The sequence below is a fragment of the Saccopteryx bilineata genome, chromosome 9, assembly GCF_036850765.1.
Source record: "Saccopteryx bilineata isolate mSacBil1 chromosome 9, mSacBil1_pri_phased_curated, whole genome shotgun sequence".
In the NCBI taxonomy this organism is placed as follows: Eukaryota; Metazoa; Chordata; class Mammalia; order Chiroptera; family Emballonuridae; genus Saccopteryx; species Saccopteryx bilineata.
In genome coordinates, this window is record NC_089498.1 from 9,772,705 (window position 1) to 9,798,582 (window position 25,878).

At 53.9% G+C, this 25,878-nt stretch overlaps 1 protein-coding gene across 3 annotated transcripts in view; it reads left to right on the plus strand.

Moving 5' to 3' along the window:
* The window catches only part of NLRC5 (NLR family CARD domain containing 5), a 90,992-nt gene that overhangs the window by 52,353 nt on the left and 12,761 nt on the right, over nucleotides 1–25,878 (plus strand). Inside the window, exons 19-36 of one of the 3 annotated variants that reach the window (XM_066242566.1) lie at nucleotides 227–310; nucleotides 1,698–1,787; nucleotides 2,885–2,929; nucleotides 3,835–3,924; nucleotides 4,756–4,839; nucleotides 8,024–8,107; nucleotides 9,676–9,765; nucleotides 9,952–10,014; nucleotides 12,486–12,572; nucleotides 15,169–15,252; nucleotides 16,158–16,247; nucleotides 16,622–16,687; nucleotides 18,161–18,244; nucleotides 18,330–18,413; nucleotides 21,875–21,961; nucleotides 22,469–22,546; nucleotides 23,945–24,028; nucleotides 24,587–24,670. In XM_066242566.1, coding sequence (XP_066098663.1) covers nucleotides 227–310; nucleotides 1,698–1,787; nucleotides 2,885–2,929; nucleotides 3,835–3,924; nucleotides 4,756–4,839; nucleotides 8,024–8,107; nucleotides 9,676–9,765; nucleotides 9,952–10,014; nucleotides 12,486–12,572; nucleotides 15,169–15,252; nucleotides 16,158–16,247; nucleotides 16,622–16,687; nucleotides 18,161–18,244; nucleotides 18,330–18,413; nucleotides 21,875–21,961; nucleotides 22,469–22,546; nucleotides 23,945–24,028; nucleotides 24,587–24,670 — 1,458 coding nt within the window. Of the gene's footprint in view, nucleotides 1–226; nucleotides 311–1,697; nucleotides 1,788–2,884; nucleotides 2,930–3,834; nucleotides 3,925–4,755; nucleotides 4,840–8,023; nucleotides 8,108–8,347; nucleotides 8,476–9,675; nucleotides 9,766–9,951; nucleotides 10,015–12,485; nucleotides 12,573–15,168; nucleotides 15,253–16,157; nucleotides 16,248–16,621; nucleotides 16,688–16,899; nucleotides 16,947–18,160; nucleotides 18,245–18,329; nucleotides 18,414–21,874; nucleotides 21,962–22,468; nucleotides 22,547–23,944; nucleotides 24,029–24,586; nucleotides 24,671–25,878 lie in introns of those variants that run through there. The other 2 variants (XM_066242567.1, XR_010727042.1) reach the window with 2 other exon arrangements.

Here is a 25,878-nt window from a genome sequence, read left to right on the forward strand (position 1 = left end):
TCCCCCACATCTGACTCCCTCTGCAGCCCATCCCCGACCACCTCGGGGTCACAGACCTCTCAGGATAAGAACCCTGGGGGAGACCCCAGCTGACCCAGTGTGACCTGCTAAGCTCTGGCCTGGCAGCCTGGGCTGGGTCCCAGTTTCAGGAGAAAAGTGATGGAGAGACCGAGTCCCCGCCCATCCCCGCCCCTCCTTCCACTAACCTGTGCTCCCCCCACCCCAGCTTATCAGGCAATGCTCTGGGGGATGACGGTGTGGCCCAGCTGGCTCGGTGGCTCCCAAGGCTGGGCGCTCTACTGTCCTTGAAGTGAGTAGCTGCCTGGGCAAAGCCTCTGAGGCTGGTCCTCAGCGGAAGGAGGGAATCTGGGAGGTGTGGGGGTGGGGTTCTTCCTCTGTCTCATCCCACTCCCTCCTGGGGTTATCAGAAAGAGTAAATGAGCAAATGCATGTCAGCTGCCTGGCCCAGTGACATGGTAAGTGCTCAGAAAATGGTATGATTCTCATTAAAATAGAGACTGGCCTCTGTGACTCAGCGATCCAGCTTCTGGTTTAAGGTTTCGCTTCCCCAGTCCGTTTCTGGGAGGCCCAGGTTACCTGAGGAATGGGAAGCATGGTGGGAGGTATTACCTGGTTAGCAAAATGGCTGGCAGCCATTCTGGCCCTGGGGTGCAGGGAGGGGCTGTTTGATGGGGTGTAGGCTGGTAGGCAGGGAGGGTTTATACCCCACAGGACACCCAAGCAGGGTGCCCCGGGGCATCTGGAGGTCTCTGAGCGCCTGGCAGAGACGGGAGATTTTCAGTGTGGGAGGAGGCTCTGGTAGGAGGCCAGGACCCCCCAGACTGTGCCTGCAGCAGGCCCCAGTTCCTGGGCCCTGCAAGGCTCCTGTGTTCTTAGCTTCCACATCCTATCCTCCCCCAAGCTCTTCTGGGACAAAGTGAGGCGATCCCTGGCGAGAGGGACCCTAGGTGCCCGGTGTGACCTTGGGCAGGTTACATCACCTCTCTGAGCACCTGGTTCCCAGTCAGTTAACACATACACTACAGAGAGGGTGTTATGTCTACAACCTTAGAATGAGTGCTGTGACCTGAGGGCCCTTCCTGCCCGACAGTCACTCTGGGATCCTGGGAAGGAGGAGAGGTCACCTCAGCAGCTGTGCAGGGCCCGCCCCTGGGTGGGGAGGAAGGCCTCACTACTGCAGGCAAATGATATGCTGATTGGAGCTCTGGGGGCAAATCCCCATGTGACCTTCTCGATACTGTGAACACCTGGTGTGACCCAGGGCCTGTACCAGTCTGCAGTCACCTACCAGGATCCCCTTCCCAAGAAGTGTGTCATTAAGTGGCAAATAAGACCCACTGTGACCAGTTGACAGACTGTGAAGCAGAGTAAAATCTCTGTGTCGCTTTCTGAGCAGAAGGCTCCTTCCATTTCTATTTGTCACCGGGTGCCACCCCTCCCTTATCAGGTGCCCAAAGCACTCCACACATTCATCACAGACAGGGGGAACTTTATGGGCCTCAGTTTCCCCATCTGCAAAGTGGGGAGTTGGATGAGGTGCTCTGACCATCCAGGGGTCAGTGAGTGTCATCGTCCGGACTCAGGGACAGCCCTCCCCTGCCCCGGTGCTCTGACCACAAAGAGGGTGTGTCAAGTCCTGGGTGACCCCTGTCAACACCACTCCTGTGATTCTCCAGCCTCAGTGAGAACAGTGTGTCCCTGGACGCTGTGTTCAGTTTGGCCCGGTGCTTCTCTACGGTGCCGTGGGTTCTCCACCTGGATGTCAGGTAAGTGAGCCTCTGGGTCCCCGCGGCCCCACCGTCTGCCGCATCCATGATGTAGCATCCTCAGGGCCTGGTCTGTGTGCACGTGAATGGGTGTCTGCTGAATGAATGAATGAATGAATGAATGAATGAATGAATGAATGAATATAGCCCCAGGGACACTAGATTTCTTTTCTTTTTTAATACAGGAACAGAGAGAGAGTCAGAGAGAGGGATAGAGACAGACAGACAGGAACGGAGAGAGATGAGAAGCATCAATCATTAGTTTTTCGTTGTGACACTTTAGTTATTCATTGACATTCATATGTGCCTTGACCACGGGCCTTCAGCAGACCGAGTAACCCCTTGCTTGAGCCAGCGACCTTGGGTCCAAGCTGGTGAGCTTTTGCTCAAACCAGATGAGCCCGCACTCAAGCTGGCGACCTCGGGGTCTCGAACCTGGGTCCTCGGCATCCCAGTTTGATGCTCTATCCACTGCGCCACCGCCTGGTCAGGCAACACTAGATTTCTTTATGGGACACAATCCTTCCCTTACTCACTCTCTGGATTGTCCTGGGAAACTTTTAAGAAAACTGGGAACTTTCTTGTGATTGTTGAAGACTCAGGGACCCATTTTTATTGTGGGTCTCTGGAGCTGATGTGACCATAGAAGGGAAACATCCCCCGGCCATGCAGCTCAGTCATGCAGTGCAGATCATACTTTTGTGGGGGGCCTGCCCACTCCTCCCCTCCTCCCTAGAGCGGGCAGCGTGCTAGCGGACAGGCCAGGTTCAAACCCAGACTCAGCACTTCCCTGCTCTGCAGCACTGAGCAGGCCGCTGGGCCTCCCCACACCTCAGTGTCCTCACCCGTATAGTGGGGGTAAGAATACCTCCTTACCCCCAGTCTCAGTGTGAGAATCAGAGGCAGCCATGTTGCTGTTTTGCTTTGTACGTGCCTTAATCAATGTAGCGCTGGTCAGTCTAGTTCCTGGAGTGTTTGCTGAGAACACGGGCCGCCCTCCAGGCCTTGCCTGGACCCGGTCAGGCTGCTCTCTTGGCCCTGCCTGGGAAGTGGGCCCTTCGCCTGTTCTCTGATTGCTCCCTCCTCTCTGCCTGCAGCTTCGAGGGCCAACGTGTCATCCTGAGAGGTGACAGGAGAGCCAGGTGAGGACAGGGAGCTCTGAGGGTGAGGCCCCCATGTCCTGCAGGAGCTCCCCTCCCCCCCAGACCCATGCTGACCACAGTCAGCTCTAGAGTAGTCCCCCCTGCATATAAATTTGCAGTAATCAGCTGCCTTAAATCCCTCTCGGAAGAAGCCCGTGCAGATGCAGGGAGGGGCCGGCCACACCGCAGCAGAGCGGGTGCGAGCCAGCTGCGCGCTGCTTGTGGGCAAGCAGGGGAGGGAGGGACTTTTGCAGACCTCTGCAGACTCAGCTCCTTATGAGTCATTGCCCTTTTACACCCTGAGGGTCACATTTGAGAAGCCGAGAACCGTTGGTGCTCTGAAAAAGTTTCCACATCTTTGCCGTAAACAAGGAGCGACAGTTAGTTCTCCGCAGATGTTCCCTGCTGCCCCCTGGTGGGGCGCCCCCATCTCGCTTGGGAGGTTGGCAAGCACTAGAGCCACCTCATGGCGGGCGGGCGGGCTGGGCCCACAGGGCAGGAAAAGCATTGCCATACCAGGTGGCCGTCTGAAACCAGGGGAGGCCCCAGGCAGGGAGTGATCTTGCTTCCTGGGCTAGGGTCTCTATTTCTGGGGACCCTCTGGGTTCTTGAGGCCGAAAAAGCAGAGGCACAGGGAGACAGAGTCATGTGAGGACCACCTTGGTGATCAGAGCGAGGGGGGCTCTGTCCTGGCTCCCCCTAACCTGGTGTGGTGCACCCCCCACCAAACAGGTGTGAGCTGCTGTCTCTCTCACTGTGGCTTCCCTTCCCAGAGCCTCAGTCTCCCCATCTTACAGTGAGGGTTTCGATTGTCACAAGGGTCCCTTCCAACCCTGACTGCTGAGTCTCGTCTTCCAATGTGGATGATTTAAACTTTTCACTCAAAATGCTTCCCCCCGCCCCAGGAATCTGTCGGCCGGTGGCTCTTTGCCAGAGTTGCCCGCCGGAGCCCGGTTCTTGGGGTTTGGTCAGCGCCGCATCCCCAGGAGCCTCTGGTACGCCTTACCCACTTGTTTGGGGGTAACCACAATGGGGGGGAGGGCCCGGGGAGTGGGGGGAGCCTAGGAGTTTAGGGCTGGAGATTGGGAGAGAAGGAAAGAGAATTGGGGAGAAGGGAAAAGAAAGAAGATGAGTCTGAGGACTGGTGACGGGGCCCAGCATTCCAACTCTATAGTCCCACAGGGGGCTGCGGGACACTAGCCGGGCCCCTTCCTTCTCCTGTCCTCAATTTCCTCACCTGCACAGAGACACCCACGCTGGGGCTGAGCAGGGTTATCCCCAGGAGGAGGGAGAGGTGTCCAGGAGGTCGGCCAGCTTGTGCAAAGGCCCTGGGGCATGAAAGCATGGCTGTGAGAAGGCTCTCAGTGGGGCTGGAGCATACACAGGGAGCCTGGAGGCAAGCAAGGCCCTGGGGAAGGTGTTTCACTTTTAGCCGAAGGGTAATGGGAGCCACAGAGGGCTTTCAGCACAGGAGGGGCCTGGTCGGGTTTGCACTGTTCGAAGATAAGATGCTGGCAGAAGGATGGAAGGGGAGAAAGAGGGGAGGGCCGGAGGGTGTTAAAGTGGTCCAGGTGGGTGGTGTTGGTGGCCTGGACTCAGCAGGACTCAGTGGGGAGCACTTCAGGGCTGAAGGAGGGCAGCTGAGCACTCGCGGGGTCAGAGTGGGGGTAACAGTGGCTCCGGGAGACTTGGGTGGGGGGGAGTGTGCCCAGTGGGGGAGGAGCCTGCAGTCTGCGGCCTGGGGAGGAGGGTTCCCAGGAGAAACAGAGAGCCCCAGGGCCCTGAGCCCTCTCTGACCCCCTGCCCTGCCCACTGCCCCTTTTCAGCCTCAGGGAGTGTCGGCTGGAGCCCCCAAGCCTCACCCACCTCTGCGAGACTCTGGAGAAGTGCCCAGGGCCCCTGGAGGTCAAGTACGTAAGGAGCACACAGCCCCACAGGCCACAATGTGGGCATCGACCCAATGACCTGGGGTGGAGGGGTGCTTTTGTTAGAGCCCAGTGAGTCCTGTCTGGTTCCTTCCCGCCAGACGCTGTAGCCTGACCCCACGGAAGTTCCCAGGCCCATTGATAGAGGCCTTGTTGCCCCCCAAGCCCAGCCCCACCCTCTCCCCCTCCCACAGAGAGGGGCTGTGCTGGACCTGGGGCTCCACCTTTCCCATTTGCTAGACTCGGGCACCCGAGAGCTGCAGCCAGCCCCGCCCACCACCGGAGCCCCCCTGACTGGCACCCGCCTGGGCCTGTCACTTCTGAAGGCTTCTCTTCTGGGCATCCCCCCCTTTGGGTGACCAGTGGCCCTATCCAGAACACCTGAGGCTGTGACCAGAGCCTGGGCTTGGGATTAGGAGTCCTGACTGAGTCACCCACAAGCAGGGTGACTCTGGGCTTTAACTCACTGGGTCTCAGCTTTGTCCTCTGCAAAGTGGACGGTCAGCCTCTCCTTTTGTTGTCATTTTATTATAGTTACCTTGAAATAAAGCAAGCCAGGACACCCGCCTCCCCTACACAACCCCTTCCGCTCATCAAATCAATGTTGTCATTGTCCTTGTGGCCTCCTACGCCCTGTCCTTCTGCATGCTCAGCGTTTACCTGGTTGCCGTCTTGGGCTAGCTGAATGCTACAGTTTTACTTTACATCACACCAAATGCATTTTTCCATTTTGTTCCTTTTTTGTCTTTGTTTTCTTCCCGGCTCCCATCTCAAACGCCCTCTGGCCCTTGTAACAAGCTTATCCATGTTGATCACCAGATATGTGTCCTTCCATGCCTCCCTACAAGTTCCAGCACATGGCACCCAGAGGGAGGGGCTTTCGATGTTACTGAGAGACGCAGGGTCTTATGGTATCCAATCCCTGCACCGAGCTTTTGTGTCTGGGCCATACATCGTGGCTTTCCTGGAAGATCCAGACATGACTGCACCCTTCATGTTAGAATAACGTGAGGCTTGATTCCCTCACCCCGTAGCCCCTGGTTGTTAATATCACTCATTAGCTGGGTGCATTCATCACACGCAGATACCAGCCTTGGTACAGAGCTTTTTTTTTTCTTTTTGTTTTTACAGAGACAGAGAGTGAATCAGAGAGAGGGATAGACAGGGGCAGACAGACAGGAACGGAGAGAGATGAGAAGCATAAATCATTAGTTTTTCATTGCACGTTGCAACACCTTAGTTGTTCATTGATTGCTTTCTCATATGTGCCTTGACCATGGGCCTTCAGCAGACCGAGTAACCCCTTGCTGGAGCCAGTGACCTTGGGTTCAAGCTGGTGGGCTTTTGCTCAAACCAGATGAGCCCGCGCTCAAGCTGGCGACCTCGGGGTCTCAAACCTGGGTCCTCTGCATCCCAGCCTGATGCTCTATCCACTGCGCCACCGCCTGGTCAGGCGGTACAGAGCTATTAACTGCACTCCAGACTTCATTCCCATTTCATCAGTGTCACCACAAAAGCCCTGTCTCTGATCCAGAATCCCACGTGCACTCAGTCACCGAGTTCCTTTGCCTCCTCTGGCCGGTGACAGTTTTTCAGTTCTGCTTTGTCCTTCGTGACCTTGACAGTTTTAAGGAGTACTTGTCAGATGTTTTCCATGCCCCTTAATTTGGGTTCATCTAGTGATTTTTCTCATGGGGTGTGTGCCATGGACTTGACTTACCACCATTGATGTTGACCTTGATGATCAGATTTTATTGCTATAAAGTAACTTTTTAATTAAAAAATACTTTTATTATAGACACTATCAAGCATATAGAAAACCAGAGAGAATGGTGTCATGGAGTCTCAGTTTCCCACTCCCTACCTCTGTACTTTGTCACGCCATGGCCCCAACACACACACGCATGCGCACACGTACACACACATGCACACACACACACGTGCCCACACACGTCATTTCAAAGCACCTTATAATTTCACCTGTAGATATTTTAGTATACATAGCTAAAAGATAAGTACTCTGTTTTTTAATATAACCACAGAACCAATATTGTCCCAGAACAGAAATAGTGGGTCCATCTGGCAGAGCTGAACACTAGACACCAGGGACTGAGGGGAGAAGGATTGGCTGTTTTATTATGAATGGCTCCATCCAGGAGAACCGGAAGCTAACACTCAAAAGTGGAAATCGCAGATGGCCTGTAGGTCACAGACTCTATAGGACAGAAATCACGAGACACGGAGGGTTAGGGGCTTGGGGACGCGCTGGGAGCTGATAGGTCGGCGGAGGTGAGGTAAAGGTCATGAATCATTTCTTTGGGACTTGAGGACAGACAGCTCTGAGGTCTTTTCCAGTGTCCCTTTGTCCAATGTCATAAAAAGTAGCCAGGGGGTCAACTCCACCTTCGGGCTCAGGCGCTGAGACATAACTTCGATCAGGATGTTCTCTTGAGCCTGCCCATGACTCAAGTCCAGCTGCTGCCTTCTGCTGCCTCCGGGGTTGCTGATCTTCCAAGGAAAGGTTAGGCTTCTTAGAGGGAGAGGGAAGAGAGCAAGAGAGAGGGAGAGAGAGAGGGAGGATTTCTAGAACTAGGATTTAAAACTCAATCAAAATCATTAAGACTCCAAAATAGTAACATTGTTTTGTAACATACTAAAATCATCAAATACCCATCAATGTTTCCTTGTCCCTTACCGTCTGTGGGTGTCTGTCTCTCACAATGTTTGTACATATATGATATAGTCGTGCCTTCTAACCCTCACCCTCCACCGTTGGCAGGTGCCGCGAGGTACGCAGCCTCCCTAGACCTCCAGGCTGCTTCCAGTATTTTCTTTTTGTTTTTGTGTCTGGTTTGGTTCTGGTTTAGATTTTGGTGGTGGTGGGGGGGGGGTTCTTTTGAGCACTGCTGCCAACGCTTCCAAAAGCACTTTTCTGTGAAGTCAAAGATCACCCATTTGGCATCACCCAGCACTTCCCGAACACGCGTGACCTTCCTTCCCGAACACGCGCGGCCTTCCTTTTCCTCCCGCCCCCATGATAAGTCGAGTACCTGGCGTTCAGAGGGAAGTGCGGGGCACAGCCCTGCCTTTGGAGCCACCCCCAGAAGCCTCCGGCTGTGTGGCCGTGCTGTCCCCAAGACCTTCCTCATTCAGATGCCCTGTTTCACAGATTGTCGCAGGTGGAGCTGAGTGACCGGAGCCTGGACGCCCTGCTGGAGCACTTTCCCAGGCTCCCCCAGCTGAGCCTCTTGCAGTAAGACCCGTCTCCCCATTTCTGGGTCCAACCTGAGTCTCTTGCGTGGTGAAGCCATCCTCGCCCTCCTTCTCCTGGGCTGTGACATTGTTGTATCTGTCACAACTGGGGGCTCAAGTTTGCTTCCAGCTCTTTCCTCATACTTGATCAGCCTTCAGGGGAGGGGGGCTATTTGACTCCTCTGGGCCTCAGTTTTCTCGTCTGATAAATGGGATTAATATTCCCCAACCCTTCCCCCAGGGATGGGACTCAAACAAGACAGTTGCTTTAAAAGCACCTTGACCTCTGAAAGGCCTGTGACAGGTGGGCTACCGGACTCCTCCCCGCCCACGGGAGAGTCACCTGCTCCTGGAAAGGGACTTTTCAGGGTAGGTTGTGTGTGTGCCGCACGCCATTTTCTAAAGGTCACCCTCCAGCTTCGTAAAAGGGGAACTTAACAGCATCCCCTAAAGTATTTAAAATTCTGTTTTCTAATTCCAGCTCAGACTGGTTAGAATTTAAAAAGGGTTTACTTTAAGTCTTCTAGCGGGAGGTAGGGGGACTAGCTGCAGCCGAGATGGAAAAATACAGCAGGAAATTAAATCATATCATTCATATGATAACAGCAACATAAATTCCAATGCTAGGGGTCTCTGGGACACCTGAGATGGCTCACATCACATCCAGTGGCCCTGAGTTCTGGGGAGAGGGTGGCAGTGACATTCCAGAGATGGGCAAGTGTGGCAGAGCTCACGCCAACCCCCCAACGGCAGCCAATGTGGTCCTATCCTGCCAGGAGGGAATGGGTCTGGAAGGGCTTCTTTGGACACAGAGGTGACAGGTTAAAATAAACAGGTATGAAATCTCAGACCAGAGAGGGACTTCTCTTTGCCCAAGTCACACAGCATCCACCCACAACGCCTCATCTGTCTTTGGGACGAGGTGGCCAGCCTGACCGTGGCTGGGACGTACACTTTGTGTCACTCAGTCCACCGTAGTTGTGCCACTTCTGTGGATACAGTGGGGGGTGCAGCTGGGGGGTGGGCTACTCCTGGCTTCTAGTGAGGAGAGGTCTGGGATGCTGCTGAATGTCCTACAGGACAGCCCCCAGCAACGCTGAATTATCCAGCCCCAAATCTCTGTAGTGCTGAGGATGAGAAACTGAGGGCAGGAGCATCCTACTCCCTGCCAGCAAGACTCGCCCAGGTCTGTGTTCGGGAGAAACAATGCAGTAAGAGCAAGCGTGGGTAGTGGCCGGGCAATGTGCACAGCTGATGTCATCAAATCTCACGACACCTGCAAAGAGGGTATATCGTGAGTAGAGTCCTGTTGTCCAGGCAGGGAAACTGAGGCACGGAGGGCTTGAATGACTCGTGCCAAGATACGCAGCCAGTAAGCAGAACCAGGGTTCACCTAAGTCTGCTTGGCTCCGAGCCCCTGCTTGTCGCTCTGGAGTCCCTGCCTCCCTCCTCACTGTGTGCTGACCGGCCAGCGCTCCCCGCCCCTCCAGCCTGTCCCGGTTCCTGGCCCACTGATCTCGCCTGGCTCCCATCTTCTGACTTGGGGCCCTGCCCCTCTCTCCTTCTCAGGCTGAGCCAGACGCCACTGTACCCAAGGAGCCCCTTCCTGCTGGCTCACCTCTTCAGCCTGTGCCCACGGGTTCAGAAGGTGGACCTCAGGTGGGCAGCACCCCAGGACAGCGGGGGCTCGTCTGGGAGGGTTGTGCCAGGAGTCTGCCGGCTGTGAGGGGCAGGATGGGGAAGCAGGGCCCAAGTCAGAGGCTCGGCTTCTGGAGGAGAGGGGCCTGCTGGGGGCCTCCTGAGGCTGCGGCCAAGGGTGGCTGACCCAGGTACTGTGTGCTCCAGGTCCCTGCATGATGTCACCCTGCACTTCAGGCCCAGCGATGAGCAGAAAGGCGGGTGCTGTGGGTAAGTCGCCCGGGGCCATGCCCTGGTGGCCAGCGGGTATTGGGGAGCAGTAGACATGCCGAGCATTCCCCCAGAAGGATCTACCAGGGGACTTGTTTCTTCCAACACGAAGAAGCAGGGGTCCAGAGAGAGCCGGGTTTTGTCAAGGGCAAAGGGATGTGCAACAGACTGGACCAGAACTGAGAACTCAAGAAAAGGGACTCCACAACCTGCCCACCGGGCTTTAACCCAGGTCCACAAGGGGCTGGCACTTCTGGCATATTCCTTAACCTCCCCAATCCTCAGCGTCTGCAGCTGGAGAAGGGAGGCCCCTAGGCTGCCGGGCGTTTGCAGGGATTAAATGAGACATCCTGTAGGGCACGGGTGTCCCAGGTGCAAGCGCCCTGCCCTGCTGACTCCTGGACCAGTGCTCTGGTTGCCCAGGGGACAAGGGCTCAGCGATTGTACTGGAAGCAGGATAATGGGACTGGAGGGTGACCTTGGAATGCAGATATAACATTTGTGATAACAAGGTGATGGCACTGGCGCCCCGAGAGGCCTCGGACCCTCTGGCTACACCTCAGCATCCTCAGCCCTGAAGTAATAAACAGAAGAGCTGATATTTGTTGAGCATCTTCAAGGCACCACTCTGAGAGCCTTAGGCATATCCCCTCCTGTAAACCACAGCTGCAGTCGCTGCATGTCACAGGTGGTAAGGGGTGCAGCTGGGGACTTGAACCCAGGCCGTCCTACAGCACTCCTAGTCCGGGGGCAGACAAGCTTTTTTTCTGTAAGGGGTTAGATGACAAAAATTTGGGGGTTTGCAGGCCATATGGTCTCTGTTGCAGCTACGTGACTGTTGCAGCTTAAAAGCACAGACAATTCATAAGCAATGGGGGTGGCTACGTACCAATCAAACTGATATATGAACACTGGAACTTGAGTATCATATAATGTTCATGTCATGAACTATATACTATTCTTACCATTTGAAAATGGAAACATTGTTCTTAACTTGCAAGCCATACACAAACAGGGAGCCTTGGCCATATTTTTTTAACTCCTGTCCAAACCCAACATGACCCTGACCTCTAGAACGCCTTGATATTTCTAACTCAGAGGTTTCTAAAATGTAGGACAGAGCATCGGCCCAGAGTGTGGAAGTCCCAGGTTTGATTCCTGGTCAGGGCACACAGGAGAAGCAACCATCTGCTTCTCCACCCCTCCCCCTCATTTTCTCTCTCTCTCTCTCTCTCTCTCTCTCTCTCTCTCTCTGTCTCCCTCTCCCTCAACCATGGCTCGGTTGGAGCAAGTTGGCCATGGTCACTGAGGATGGCTCCATAGCCTTGCCTCAGGTGCTAAAATAGCTTGATTGCTGAGCAACAGAGCAGCAGCTTCAGATGGGCAGAGCATCACCCAGTATGGGGCTTGCCAGGTGGATCTGGGTCAGGGCACACACGATGTCCTGTACCCATTCTATCCCTCCCACCCCCACCCCCCACACTCCCTCCATCTGTCTCTGCCTCCCTACTTCTCATTTAATTAAAAATAAATGTAGGACAGAGACCAGGGTGGGATGATTTTTAGGAGGTTGGGCAGAGTAGTTCAACTCCCTTGAGTCTGTAGTAAGGTCATTATTCCCTCTGTTTATGACCGCAAGAAGGTCTCAGTCGCATGTGAGCATGGCTCTAACACCCCTCCAACACGAAGCTCCCTTTTTTAAGAAGGAGAGAAGCAGGTGGCAGTGTCTGGCTGGGGTTTCCTGATGGTGTTCTGCTCCCATGTGTTCATATGCTTATGGTCTGTTGGTGCTGTGCAAGGGGAAAGTCCCTTTGAGGGAGCAACACAGTTTCCTTTTACAATAAGTGACTTAAAAAGAATGAGCTGATTTAAAAATAGGAATTAAAAAGGGGACCTTGGGAAAAACCATGAAGGAAAGTGACAGTGATAAAATTTTGAAATATTGATTTTAGGAACTTTCTGATTTTAAGATTCATTTCTTTGTTTCAGTTGAGGGCTGGTCACAAACTCTTCCTTTCCCTATTTGTATAGTTTGACCGTAGGCCTTTCAAAGGCAGATCTACTATTACTTTTCATTCTAGCGTCAGTACCCCCCCGCGAAAGCAGACCTCACCCCACCTCCCTGCCCCCAGCCCGCCCACCTCTGTTTATTCCGATGACACCAAGAGCTGTCGCTCTCTCACCAGAGCTTGAATCAGGGTCACCTGGAGAGCTTTGCCCCTGGTGTTTCTGACTCAGTGGGTCTGGGCCGAGTTCCCAGACTCGGCCTCTCAGCAAGCTCCCTCTTTGAGAACCACCTCCCTGGAGGGGACATGGGGTGCCAGATGGGATCAGCTGTGGGGGGAGTGGGAGGGGTGGGTGCTGGAAAGTCCCAGAGAGTCTAAGCTTGGGGGAGGCCACAGCCGGGGTGAACGGGGCGGAGCGGGTCTAAGTGGCTCAGCGCCCCAACCCCGCTCGCTCCCCTCCTCCAGCAGGTTCACGGGCTGCGGCCTCGGCCAGAAGCACGTGGAGCCGCTGTGCCAGTTGCTGAGGATGTGTGAGGACCTCAGCCAGCTGGAGTAAGTAGGGACAAGAGGAGCAGGAAGAGAAGTCTGGGAGGGCGCCCTTGGGTGGCATTGGCAGGGGGTGGTGTGGTGTGTGTGTGTGTGTGTGTGTGTGCGCGCGCGCGCGCACTCAACTCTCAGGACCAGCGTGTGCACGCGTGCGCACTCAACAACTCTCAGGACCAGCTATCGGGATGCCCCAGACTCTGGGTCACATCGTAAGGTGTCCTGTACCCATTCTATCCCTCCCACCCCCACCCCCCACACTCCCTCCATGGTGGAGCTAGTTCAGAGTGTGCCCCTGATCTGATTTGGGAAGTCCTTCAAAAAAGGGCCACAGGAACCCTTTGGCCTGATGTCGCTCAAGGCATCGGAGCTGTGCTGGCTGATGGGCGCTACCCTGAAGGATCCGTGGGTTTGCCTGGCGAGGGTGGAAAGTACCACATGCTTCAGCCTGAGGACAGTCTGGAGCTGGCTGGGTGGGGACCCAGGAGCCTTCCTGCTGTTGAGAAATGGGATCTGTGTGGCCTGTCTCAGGTGTCCAAATAGTGCAGTCCCCGCACAGGTAGAAAAATAATAAATAATAATAGCTAATAGCTGCTGAGCACTTTCTCCGTGGTTCTAAGGTCTTTAGCTTGAGATACTCTCTTTACCCTTCCAATGAACCTCAATACTATTATCCCCACTTTATACACGGGAGAGCTGAGGGTCAGAAAGCTTAGGACTTGTCCAAGGTCACACAGATAGTTCAATGCAGGTCTTTTCACAGCTGTCCGGAGTTCCGCTTAGGACCTGTAGGCGCTAAAGCGAGCTGTGTACACAAAACTTAAATTCCTGTTGTGATGTAGCCAAGAAGAGAAATGTGGCTGATGAAAATCAAGTATTTTAAAGAAAGAGGAATAAGCAATATGCCATTGAGCTCTTCTGTTGTTGTTTTTTCTTTGTAGAAGGCTTTTTATTTTATTTTAAAGATTGTTAAGGGGCTTCAGGAGACAAACTAATTTTTACAGCTTCTCAGGAAAAGACGAACTAAACAAGCCTCAAAAGGGTCATAATCAGGGACAAAATGAGTTCAAAGATGCAGGACAGACATTGTTTCTAGTTATATTGTTTCTAAACTGTAGCTAACACCACAGAGGGCTGCAACTCAGGAAAGTAAGAAAGTATCCGAGTGCAATTTCCGATATTGCATTGTCAAATTAAAAGAGGAACTCGGTTGGGTAGATGCATCCTCCAAACCATCCTTTTCCTGAATTTACACTTGTTCCAAAATGGTGCTCCCAACTGATGGTGGAAGCTAATTGGTTTTCCTCTAAATCCTGAAAGCCTGCTGGCGCCCTGGGAGTGGTCAGCTGACGTCGAAGAGGACGATGGGGACTGGTTAATTAATTGTGGTGCTGGAGAGGGAGGTGGTGATGGGGACCCGGGAGCTGCTGTGCGACAGTGATGATGATGGTGGGGGGGGGGTGGTGATTCTAACAGTAATGGAGATAGTAGTGGTGGTGGGGGGGGTGATTCTAGCGGTGATGGAGATAGTGGTGGTGGGGGGGGGTGATTCTAGCGGTGATGGAGATAGTGGTGGGGGTGGTGATTCTAGCGGTGATGGAGATAGTGGTGGTGGTGGGGGGTGATTCTAGCGGTGATGGAGATAGCAGTGGTGGTGGGGGTGGTGATTCTAGTGGTGATGGAGATAGCAGTGGTGGTGGGGGTGGTGATTCTAGCGGTGATGGAGATAGTGGTGGGGGGGTGGGGGGGTGATTCTAGCGGTGATGGAGATAGTAGTGGGGGTGGGGGTGGTGATTCTAGCGGTGATGGAGATAGTGGTGGGGGGGTGGGGGGGTGATTCTAGCGGTGATGGAGATAGTGGTGGGGGGGTGGGGGGGTGATTCTAGCGGTGATGGAGATAGTGGTGGGGGTGGGGGTGGTGATTCTAGCGGTGATGGAGATAGTGGTGGGGGTGGTGATTCTAGCGGTGATGGAGATAGTGGTGGTGGTGGGGGGTGATTCTAGCGGTGATGGAGATAGTGGTGGTGGGGTGGGGGGTGATTCTAGCGGTGATGGAGATAGTGGTGGGGGTGGGGGTGGTGATTCTAGCGGTGATGGAGATAGTGGGGGTGGGGGTGGTGATTCTAGCGGTGATGGAGATAGTGGTGGTGGTGGGGGTGATTCTAGCGGTGATGGAGATAGTGGTGGTGGTGAGGGTGGTGATTCTAGCGGTGATGGAGATAGTGGTGGTGGTGAGGGTGGTGATTCTAGCGGTGATGGATATAGTGGTGGTGGTGGGGGTGGTGATTCTAGCGGTGATGGGGATAGTGGTGGTGGTGGGGGTGGTGATTCTAGCGGTGATGGAGATAGTGGTGGGGGTGGGGGTGGTGATTCTAGTAGTGATGGAGATAGTGGTGGTGCTGAGGGCCATGGTGACTCAAGTTGTGATGACGGGAGGCAGGTGGGGGTGAGGATGGTGATGTTGGGACCGAGGCAGCGCTGACGAGTGGAGGTGACGTGGAGGTGAGGAGGAGAGTGCCATGGCGGTAGCATGACGTAGATGGAGAGAAGGCACCCGTGGAGGACGCACATCTGACCCTCAACCACTTCCTCTTCCCTCGTCCAGCCTCTCCGCCAACCAGCTGGGCGATGCCGGGCTCAGGTGCCTCCTGGAGCGTCTGCCCGTCCTGCCCATCTCTGGTTCGCTTCAGTAAGTGACAGGCAGTCTCAAGGACAGCAGAGACGAAGACTCCCCTGGGCCAAGAGCGTGGAGCTTGAGGGCTCTTTCGAGAGATCCCTAGAGAACTCCAGAGAACAAGGCCTTGGGAGGGAGGGGGTGATTCTTACCCTGACTTCCTTCCTCCTTGGGTCCTTTCCTCCCTCTCTCCTCACCCACTATGGGAAGAGCCCCCATGAGACACCCAGGAGAGGCTGTCACAGCTGATGCCTGGCAGGGAGTGACAGTTCACCCCGGAACAGCTGGTGGGGGATCTTAACTGTCCCAGCTTCCCGACCACACCATCTCTGAAGCTCCTCTGACCAAATTCATGGGACACACCTTCGGAGACGTCCCCACAACAGGGAAAGTCCCCAGGCAGTCCTCCTTACTCTCGCCTGATCTCCCCGGTGACCTGGGGACAGGCAGCCCAGGCAGTCCTCCTTACTCTCGCCTAATCTCCCCAGTGACCTGGGACAGGCAGCCCAGGCAGTCCTCCTTACTCTCGCCTGATCTCCCCCGTGACCTGGGGACAAGCAGCCCAGGCAGTCCTCCTTACTCTCGCCTGATCTCCCCGATGACCTGGGGACAGGCAGCCGGTATACAAGCCACCACTAGGTGGCTGAGCTCCGTGCACCTCAAGGCCCTGTCCCAGGCCAAGAGGACAGCCGGCACGGAGGGTACAGGTCTCGAGGACTCGGGGTTTGCTGTCCGGTGTGCCCATACAGAGATGGGGTCCCTCCGGCCCCTCTCTAGACCTCAGTGTCTCCACCTGGAGAATGGACACGTGGACGTGGCGGACTGTCCTGGCGATGGCAGCTGGTGGGGAGACCAGGGGCTGGGAAGGGCTTCGCTGGGGCGCTGCCCCCTCCCCCTCCTGAGCCTCGTGTCTCTTTCAGTCTGAGTGACAGCAGCGTCTCTCAGGAAAGTGCCCTGTGCCTGCTGGAGTCTCTCTCTTCCTGCCCACGTGCCCGGGAGGCCTGCATGAGGTTAGGAGATGCTGGTGCCACTTGCTGATGGTGGGGGAAGCAAGACGCCCACATCTAGTGGCCTTCGTCTGGGTGACTTGGGCCAACCTCTCAGTTTCACAGTTCACTGAACGTGGGGTCACAGGTTCCAAACTCTTCCGTACTCTGAAACCTGCACGCTGTGGGGGCTGGGGAGGCCGTGGTGGAAAAGGCCCGGTTTTAGGGTGCTCACGGGGCATTGGGGGGCTGCTCCGGTCGGCAAGGGCCTCTCCGTCTGTGGCTCTCCCCTCCCCTGCCCTGCCCTGTACCCCGGCCCCTTTCTCCCTGGGGCCCCTGGTCCTGGGTCCTGAGGGTACTGGCCAGCCTCAGGCTTGCTCACACGCCTCTCCCTGCAGCCTGGGCTCTGAGCGGGGCCTCTGGATCCACTTCTCCCGGCAGGAGCAGACTGGGAAGACACTGAGGTAACAGCTGGTCTGAGGCGACGGGGAAGGGGAGGAAGTGGGGGACAGGAGGCTGACCCTGTGGGGGCTCCAGGCCCCCTCTGCTGGGGCCTCCCCACACCCTGCTTTATGCTCACTGCCCCTCATCTACCCTGTCCCCTACCCCACACTCCCACCCCTGGAACTGAGCCTTCCCATTGTATTCGTGCCTCTTGCCATGTCCTGACTGTAAGCTGCTGAGCATCCTGTTCAGGAGCTGGGACTCTGGAGCCACCTGGGGGTAAATCTCAGCTCTACCACTTACCAGCTGTGTGACTTTGGACAAGTGACTTAACCTCTCTGTTTCAGTTCCTCATCTATAAAATGGGGAGAATAATAGGACCACCACCACCCTTAAAGTTCCCGTGAGGATTAAATGTGTTAATATGTATAAAGTTCTTGGAAAGGGCCTAGTTCATTTGGTTGCTAAATCCACGATTGCTATTACTGTTGTAATTCTTACTCCTCCATAGCCTTGAGCTCTGTCTCTCTCCACCACTGCCTTGGGTCAGTTCCTCTACATGTCTTACTTTAGCTGTGATCACGGCCTCCAAACTGGTCCCCTGCCCCTGGCCAGGCCTCCCCCAATCCATTCACCCTGAGGGCTCTTCCCAGCACCTGTGTCTGACTGCCAGTCCACTGCTCTGAGCCCTTCTGTGGCTCCCCTTCCTCCTTTCCACCGAACGCGCCACCTGCTGGAGCTTCCCGTCCTGGGGCTCAGCCTGGCATCCTCTTCCTTGCCTCCTCTGAGGTGAAATGCTCCCGGTCCTTTAAGACCTAGTTCAAACGTCAGCCCTCCTGGAGAACTGCAGTGGCTCCCGTCTGTCTGAATGAATGAACTGACCCAGGGTTGGGCTGGGCCCCCTGCTCAGTCCTTCCGTGAGGCAGTGGTCTTGGCCCGTCTGCTGACCAGCCAGGACCGGGCCCCTGGAGGGCAAGACCAGGCCCCTCGAGGGCAGGGCCACGGAGAATCCCAGGCCCTCTTCCCTCCGAGGGAGCCTGGAGTAACGTGAGCGTGGGGAGTGGTTATGGACTTGGGATCTGGAGTCAGGCTGAGCTGGCCTGAAACTGAATTCTGCCCTCACTTCCGACCAGCTCTGCGTCCCCAGCTCGGTCAGTTTCTCCGCTGGTAAATGACGCTGTCGGAATTCAGTGAGACACCACAGGGAAGGCCGGGTGCCTGCCCCGGCCCCCACCCCCCGCCCCTGGAGGCTGGCACAGGGCCTGGCCCGTAGTCGGGGCCCAACGAGTGACTTGCTTCTAGCACTTTCTTGGGGAGGGGGTGTCTCTCCTGAGAGACAGGAGCTCCTAGGGCATGAGCTGCCCCTTTGGCCTTTTCTCCGGCCCTTGTCCAGGCCCTTGCACCTAGTGGGGCCCCCACAGGTCCTGGGGGGACTGGGAAGAAGAGGACAGCAGCCTCACAGACCTCACGCAGGCTCTGCCCTCTGCCCTCAGGCTGAGAGAGTGCAGCTTTGGACAAGAGCACGTGACCAGGCTGGCCACGGGCCTGAGCCAGGCCTGTCAACTGACGGAGCTCATGTGCGTTAAGGGGGCCGCCCGTGGGGGCAGCTGAGGGGTGGGGGCTCCCTACAGAGCCGCGGTGGTGACCCACCTCTGTCTCCAGGCTGAGCGGCTGCTGCCTGGGCCTGGAAGACCTGATCGTTCTCCTGAGCCTGGTGAGACGGCCGGTGGGACTGTTCAGTCTCAGGTACCGTGTCCTCCGTGCCCCTGGGCGGGGCTGCGGCGTGAGTGAGGGCGGTGGGACTGTTCAGTCTCAGGTACCGTGTCCTCCGTGCCCCTGGGCGGGGCTGCGGCGTGAGTGACGGCCGGTGGGACTGTTCAGTCTCAGGTACCGTGTCCTCCGTGCCCCTGGGCGGGGCTGCGGCGTGAGTGAGGGGCGGTGGGATAGCGTGTCCTCCGTGCCCCTGGGCCGGGGCTGCGGCGTGAGTGAGGGGCAGGGGCGGGCACTGGAGCACGGGTCCCTCCACCATCGTGGCTGCGGCCATTTCCTGCACCCAGAACCCTGCCCATTTGTCCCAGAGACCTCTTTCAGGCTTACAGAAGCTGCCCTCTCCAGGGTGGGGCCTGTCCTTGGCGACTTTAAAAAAAACTCCAAAGTACACCCCGCTGAGGTGAAAAATAACATACAACAAATACCATGTTCTTATGTTCACTATGGTCATTTTAAAACTTCCAGATAAAGAGAGAAGCCCTGGCTGGGTAGCTCAGTGTTTAGAGCATCGTCCCAATAAGCCAAGGTTGCAGGTTCAATGTCCAATCAGAGCACATACAAGAATCATCAATAAATGCATAAATAAGTGGAACAACAAATCAGTGCCCCTTTCTCTCTAAAAATTAATTAATTCATTAAAAAAATTTAAAAACAGAGAAAAAGAGAGAAGATACCAAAAAGTAGAATCATTTTGAAAACTCATAGTCCTATCACCTAGATTTGATGATGGTTCATATTTTTCCAAATTTGCCTAATTTTTTTTTTTTTTTTTTGCCAAAGTGTTTTAAAGTAAGGTATAGATCTCATAAAATGTCACTCAGATAGTTCACCATAAACCATTTAAAAATAAGGATATTTTCTATGTAATCACAGTGGAACTAGGACACTTAACAAAAATCAGTAACAATTCCTCAGAGTCTTGTATCTCCAAGTCCAATCTAAAATGTCCCATTGTTCCATTTGGGACAGGATCCAGTCAAGGACCACATTTGCATAAGAGGCGATGGCTCTTAGGACTCTTAATTCATGCTCCCCCACCGCCACTTCCCTCTTCCCCGTCAGGGGCCTGTTGACAGAGCCATCCTGCTGTGCTGCAGACTGACTCATTTTCTGGCTTGGTCTGGTTGCTTCCTTGTGATGCCACCGAGTTTGTTCCTCTAACCCCTGACTTTCCTGGAGCTGGAAGTTAGATCAAAGGCCTGGCTATGGGGCAGTTCCATATTTGTGTCAAAACACAAGCTCCGTGTCCAGGGCTGGTCACTTCTCTCTCTCTTTCTCTCTTTTTTTTTTTGTATTTTTCTGAAGTTGGAAACGGGGAGGCAGTCAGACAGACTCCCACATGCGCCCGACTGGGATCCACCTGGCATGCCCACCAGAGGGCAATGCTCTGCCCATCTGGGGCATTGCTCTGCTGCAACCAGAGCCATTCTAGCGCCTGAGGCAGAGGCCACAGAGCCATCCTCAGCACCCAGGCCAATTTCGCTCCAATGGAGCCTTGGCTGTGGGAGGGGAAGAGAGAGACGGAGAGGAAGGAGAGGGGGAGGGGTGGAGAAGCAGATGGGCGCCTCTCCTGTGTGCCCTGGCCGGGAATTGAACCTGGGACTCCTGCATGCCAGGCCAACGCTCTACTACTGAGCCAACCGGCCAGGACTTTTTTTTTTTTAAGTGAGAGGTGGGGTTGGCAGGGAGGCAGAGAGACAGACTCCCACATGCCACTTGACAGGGATCCACCTGGCAAGCCCTCTACTGGAGTGATGCTCTGCCCATCTGGGGCTGCTACTCTGTTGCTCAGCAACCAAGCAATTTCAGTGCCTGAGACGAGGCTGTGGAGCCATCCTCAGTGCCCAGGGCCAACTTGCTCAAACCATTTGAACCATTCGAGCCATGACTGCGGAAGGGGAAGAGAAAGAGAGAGAGAGAGAGAGAAAAAAGGGGAAGGGGAGGGGTGAAGAAGCAGATGGTCACTTCTCCTGTGTACCTTGATCAGGAATCGAACCCAGGACTTCCACAAGTCGAGCCAATGCTCTACCACCAAGCCAACCAGCCAGGGCCGCTGGTCGCTTCTCATCGCAGCCTGTAATGAGGCTCATAAAGTCTGAGTATTCCCCAAGTAACATTTTTTTTAACTGTGGTATAATACACATAAGATAAAATTGACCACCTTAACCATTTCTAAATGTACAGTTCAGTGGTGTGAAGTACACTCACATTGTTGTGCAACCAATCTCCAGAATTTTTCTTCTTGCAAAACTGAAACCCTGTCCCCATCCTTTATTTTTAAAGATTTTATTTATTGATTTTACAGGAGGATGGGGGGAGAAGTATTGACTCATAGCTGCTTCACTTTAGCTGTTCGCTGCTTGCTTGCCGTATGTGCCTTGGCTGAACGAGACCAGGGTTTCAAACTAGCGGCCTCAGCATCCCAGGTCAAACTCTGTCCCCACTAAACAATTTCCCATGTCCCTCCCCTGGCCCCTGGCAACCACACTTCTATTTTCTGTTGCTAGGGATTTGATGATCTATGGAATCGTGTATTATTTGTCTTGTCTCTTTGTGACTGGCTTTTATCCATCGTGTAGCCTGTGTCAGAATTTTCTTCCTGTTTAAGGCTGAAAGAGAGTCCACTGTATGTATAGAGCACATTTTGTTTACCCATTTATCATTGATGGACACTGGAGTTGCTTCCACATTTTGGCAATTGTGAATAGCACTGCTATGGACATGGATGTACAAATATCTCTTCGTATCTCTGCGATTAATTCTTTTGGGTATATAGCCAGAATGGCCGGATCACCCAAAATCACATTTTAAAATAAAACTTTTCTTACTCTAAAAATAATATATATTAATTGTAGAAATTTGTAGAAAAGTCCATAAAACCATAAGAAGAAAACAATACTTAAAAAAAAATACAATATAACTTTAAAAGCAGGAATATTTTAAACGACTCTCTTGTTCCTGTGGCTGAGTTGAGGCACACGCACTTAGAAAGTCCAGAAAATATTGAAAACTAAAGAAGAAATAAAATAAAAACCATCCTGAGAATCCCACCATCTAAACAACTACCATGAATATTTAATCTTTTTTTCCTCATCTCTCTCTCTCTCTCTTTCCATGTATATTTTTCCTTTTTTTCAAATAGGAAATTGGAATCATGTTTTATACACAGTTTTGTTTCCTTCTTTTTGTAATGTAGCATTATGTGGTCCTTTTGTTTAAGCTAAATATATTATTTAAAAAGTAACATTTTCTGTTTGGATTGTTGCAGTAACGGTTGGAATGAGAATGTTAATTTCCTGTGTTATGCTAATGCCTAGTTATATAATTTTATGGTTTTAAAATAAGCAAAAACCCCAACAAGCCTCTAGGACTCCCTTGGCACTCTCTCCCTCCCCTGCTGACCCAGGGGGACTTTATCTCTGCCCGCTCTGTGGCAGGGTGGAGGAGCCGTGGATCAGCGGAGCTGGCTTGCTCAGCCTGCTGCAAGTCTGCACCCACACTGCAGGCAACGTCACCGGAATTAGGTGAGTCCAGGAAGGCGACCCCCTCTGAATTCTTCATCATTGTGACCCTCCTCAGCTAGACATCAGTCTCTTGTCCTGTGGGGGAATAGCCATGTCACTAGTGAGTTCTCTGGGTCCCCAAGGTGGAAGGAGTTCCTGGGGCATATGTGAGGGGCTACACATGCTTGTTGGGACCTGTGCAGTAGTCAAGCCGCAGGGCCAGAAAGAGGAAGGCAGCCCCAGATCAAGACAAAGGGCTGTTGGATCTGAAGTGGACATGGCTGGGAGTCCACACTGGTTGCCTAGGAGTGGCCTCTAGGTTATAGTAATGTACATTATGGCTCTGTGGCCAGAGGTGACAGAATGATGTGGATACCTAAAAGCAGGGCTTTGGTGTCCCTTGGACCCATGTCCAGGTCTGCACTGGGTCTGGGAGCTCAGTGCTAGGAGGCCAGGCAGCCTGACCCCAGCTCAGCAGTGTGAATGTAAGCGACCATGGCCTCACGCTGGCTCCCCTTCCCTCCTCAGCATCTCTGAGACCCAGCAGCAGCTCTGCATCCAGCTGAAATTTCCCCGCCAAGAGAACCCAGAGGCCATGGCCCTCAGGTGGGACCCAGGGAGTGACCGGTAACGGGGTTGGGGACTGTTGCCTCTGACCAAGATTTCTCGTGTCCCTGCTCAGAGCCTTTGATATCCAGAGTCTCTATGTGGCCCATGAAGTCTGGTTTAATCAGCCTCCCTAAACATCCCTCCCTACCCCAAAATCCAGACTCAGCTCCAGTCTACCCTACCAGCTTTCAGTTCCATGAGATCACCTTGTTCCCTTTGACCTCAGGGCCTTTGCACAGGCTATTCCCTGCCTAGAATTCTTCTCTCCTCTCTTCCCCTCTTCCTCCTTCTTCACTTGGCTAACTCCTCCTCATTCTTCAGGTCTCAGGTTAAATGGCATCATCTCAGGAAGGTCCCTCTGAACCCCCAGACTTAGTCAAAACCTCCCATTATCCACTCTTATTGATGCCTGGACTCACAGTACCTTTAAGCTGTACAACATATCTCTGGAAAGTGATTGTCTGTATGCCCAGTCATCGCGGCCACCATTGCTGCCAGGCACTGCAGGTTCCCATTAGATTCCGGCAGACAGTAAAGAAACAGCGGAGTAGAAAACCGATGGGCCATTTCTTTATTCTAGCCTCGCAACTGGCCGTTGAGTGAAAACACACAGAACACCAAAACCCACTCACATGTTCTCTGGTTCCACAACCAGGAGAATCTTTTCCGGTTTTTCCTAGAATCAAAGGCCCCCCACCAGTCTTATTCACCTCTGGTTCCCCATCTGCTCACCTTCTCCCTCCTCATCTCTGCACAAACTGTCTTCTCCCCTAGCAACCTGCCATCTTGGCTACTTCTTCTCCTCAGCACACTTCCTCCCTGCTCTCACTCTGCAAAATCATGGCCTCTCCTTCAGCACCCTGCCTTCTTGGCTGCCTTCCCCGCAAAAATATAGCTTCCTTCTTTTTCTCCTTGCTTCTTAAAACTTTTTAACACCAAACCCCTCCTCCAGCAACATTAGCATAACAATGCCCCTTCCCAAGCAGGAAGGTAATTAGCAGTTTCACAGATCACATATCTGGGCAGCGGCCATTTTTTAACAATTAAAGCGAGCAACTCAGAAAATAAAATTTTACAAACTCATTTGCCCAATGCTGTCACCCCTTTTGGATGAATGCAGACCTACAGTATACAATACATCCTAGGGAACAGACCGTAGCTGGGTCTCAGCTCCCACTGGCCTCCTTGGCTAGGTCCCCGTGTACAGTAAACAAGCCGCACAGCCATCCCAGCTGCCCCAGCTGGACCTCTCCTTCGTAACTGAATAGTACATTATGAAACTGTATCTGATTAGCATTTATGTACCCCCTCAAGGCAAGGTCTCCTCAGGCAGGGACTCAGTTCCTTATACTGATCCAGGTGTCTGGAAACTGCGGCCTCCCTGTCTACCTCCAGGTTGGCTCACTGTGACCTTGGGACCCACCACAGCCTTCTTGTCAGGCAGCTGATGGAGACATGCGCCTTGCTGCAGCAGCTCAGGTCAGCACCCAAAACCACCTGGGGTCCTGATTCTCTGGTGCCCCCCCCCGCCCAGTGTCCATTCCTGGCCACCTGGGAGGAGCTGGCCAGACCAGGATGCCGATGAGCAGAGCCTGGGGCAGTGCCAGACCCTGGCATTCTTGCCTCCCAGTGCAGGAGAGAATCACTCTCAGCCAGTGGGGGACAGCCCTAGGGGGCATAGGGGTGCCCAGCCTCCCTGCGAGCTCGTGGGCGGTGCCAGACCCTGGCATTCTTGCCTCCCAGCGCAGGAGAGAATCACTCTCAGCCAGTGGGGGACAGCCCTAGGGGGTATAGGGGTGCCCAGCCTCCCTGGGAGCTCGTGGGCGGTGCCAGACCCTGGCATTCTTGCCTCCCAGTGCAGGAGAGAATCACTCTCAGCCAGTGGGGGACAGCCCTAGGGGGTATAGGGGTGCCCAGCCTCCCTGAGAGCTCGTGGGCGGTCCTTTCTCCTTCCTTGGCCTCTCCACCTCCATGTGGCTGATGATCCCTGAGGTTGTCCAGCCTGAAATTCTCTAGAATGTGCTTGGCCCCTTTCAGCTTGTCCCAGGTGAACCTGTGCAACGCCAGCTCCCTGCTGCTACGAGACTTCCTGCTGTCCCTCTCCACGCTGAAGACATTCCGGTATGCAAACCGGTCGCTCCGGAACCCCTGCAGCCCTGCCCTGCCCTGCCCCCACACTTCCTGGGTTTTCCCGGCCTGAACTCAGAGGAACTCTGGGTCCCTACCCTGTGGGCTGGGACCGCAACCCAGCGGGGATGTCAGGGTGTGTGGTCATAGACATGGCCACAAGGCAAGAAAGTAACTCCCTTTCCTATACTCTTTTTTTTCTTTATTATTTGGAAATAATTGCAACATAATAGAAAGAAAAGCTGCAAGAAGACTGAGAATTTTCATACACCATTTCCCCAGGTCTACCCTTGGTCAATATTTTTTTCACATTTGCCCTTTTCTTTCCTCCCTCCCTCCTTCCTCACCCCTCCCCTCATTTCTTCCCCCCTCCCCCTTTCTCTCTTCTTTTCCACCATTTGAAAGCCAGTTGCATAATCATAGCCCTCTGTCCCTTACCATTTCAGTGAATTTCCAAAGAACAAGGACATGCTCTCCTGTAACCCAGTAAAAACATAGCGTTTGGATTTAACACTGCAGCCCTTTCGTTACCTCAACCATAGCTAACGTTCCAGCTTTGCCAATTGTCTCTATAACATTGTTTATCTCTCTCTCTCTCTCTCTCTCACACACACACACACACCCAGTCCTGGAATCCACCCAGGATCACACACTGCATTTGCGTTTGGTCATCATCTCTCTTTAGTCTCCTTCCATCTCGAACAGCCTCAGCCCTCTGTGTCCTTCCTGATACTGTCATGACATTGACGTGTCAGTTGTTATGGATCTAGATGGTCCTTAAGCTTGGGTTTGCCTGACGTTTCCTCACGCTTAGATTTAGGTTCTGCGTTGTGGGCAGGAACGTCACAGAGGTGCTGTCGTGTTCAGCTCGGTGTCACGTCTGGAGGTGCAGAATGTCTGTTTGTCTCACACACACACACACACTCACATCTGGAGGTGCAGCATGTCTGTTTGTGTCACACACACACACACACACACACACACCCCGGTGCTGTTAACGCTTAGATTTAGGTTCTGCGTTGTGGGCAGGAACGTCGCAGAGGTGCTGTTGTGTTCAGCTCAGGGTGTCACGTCTGGAGGTGCAGAATGTCTGTTTGACACACACACACTCACACACACACACTGGAGGTGCAGAATGTCTGTTTGTCACACACACACACACACACACACACTGGAGGTGCAGCATGTCTGTTTGACACACA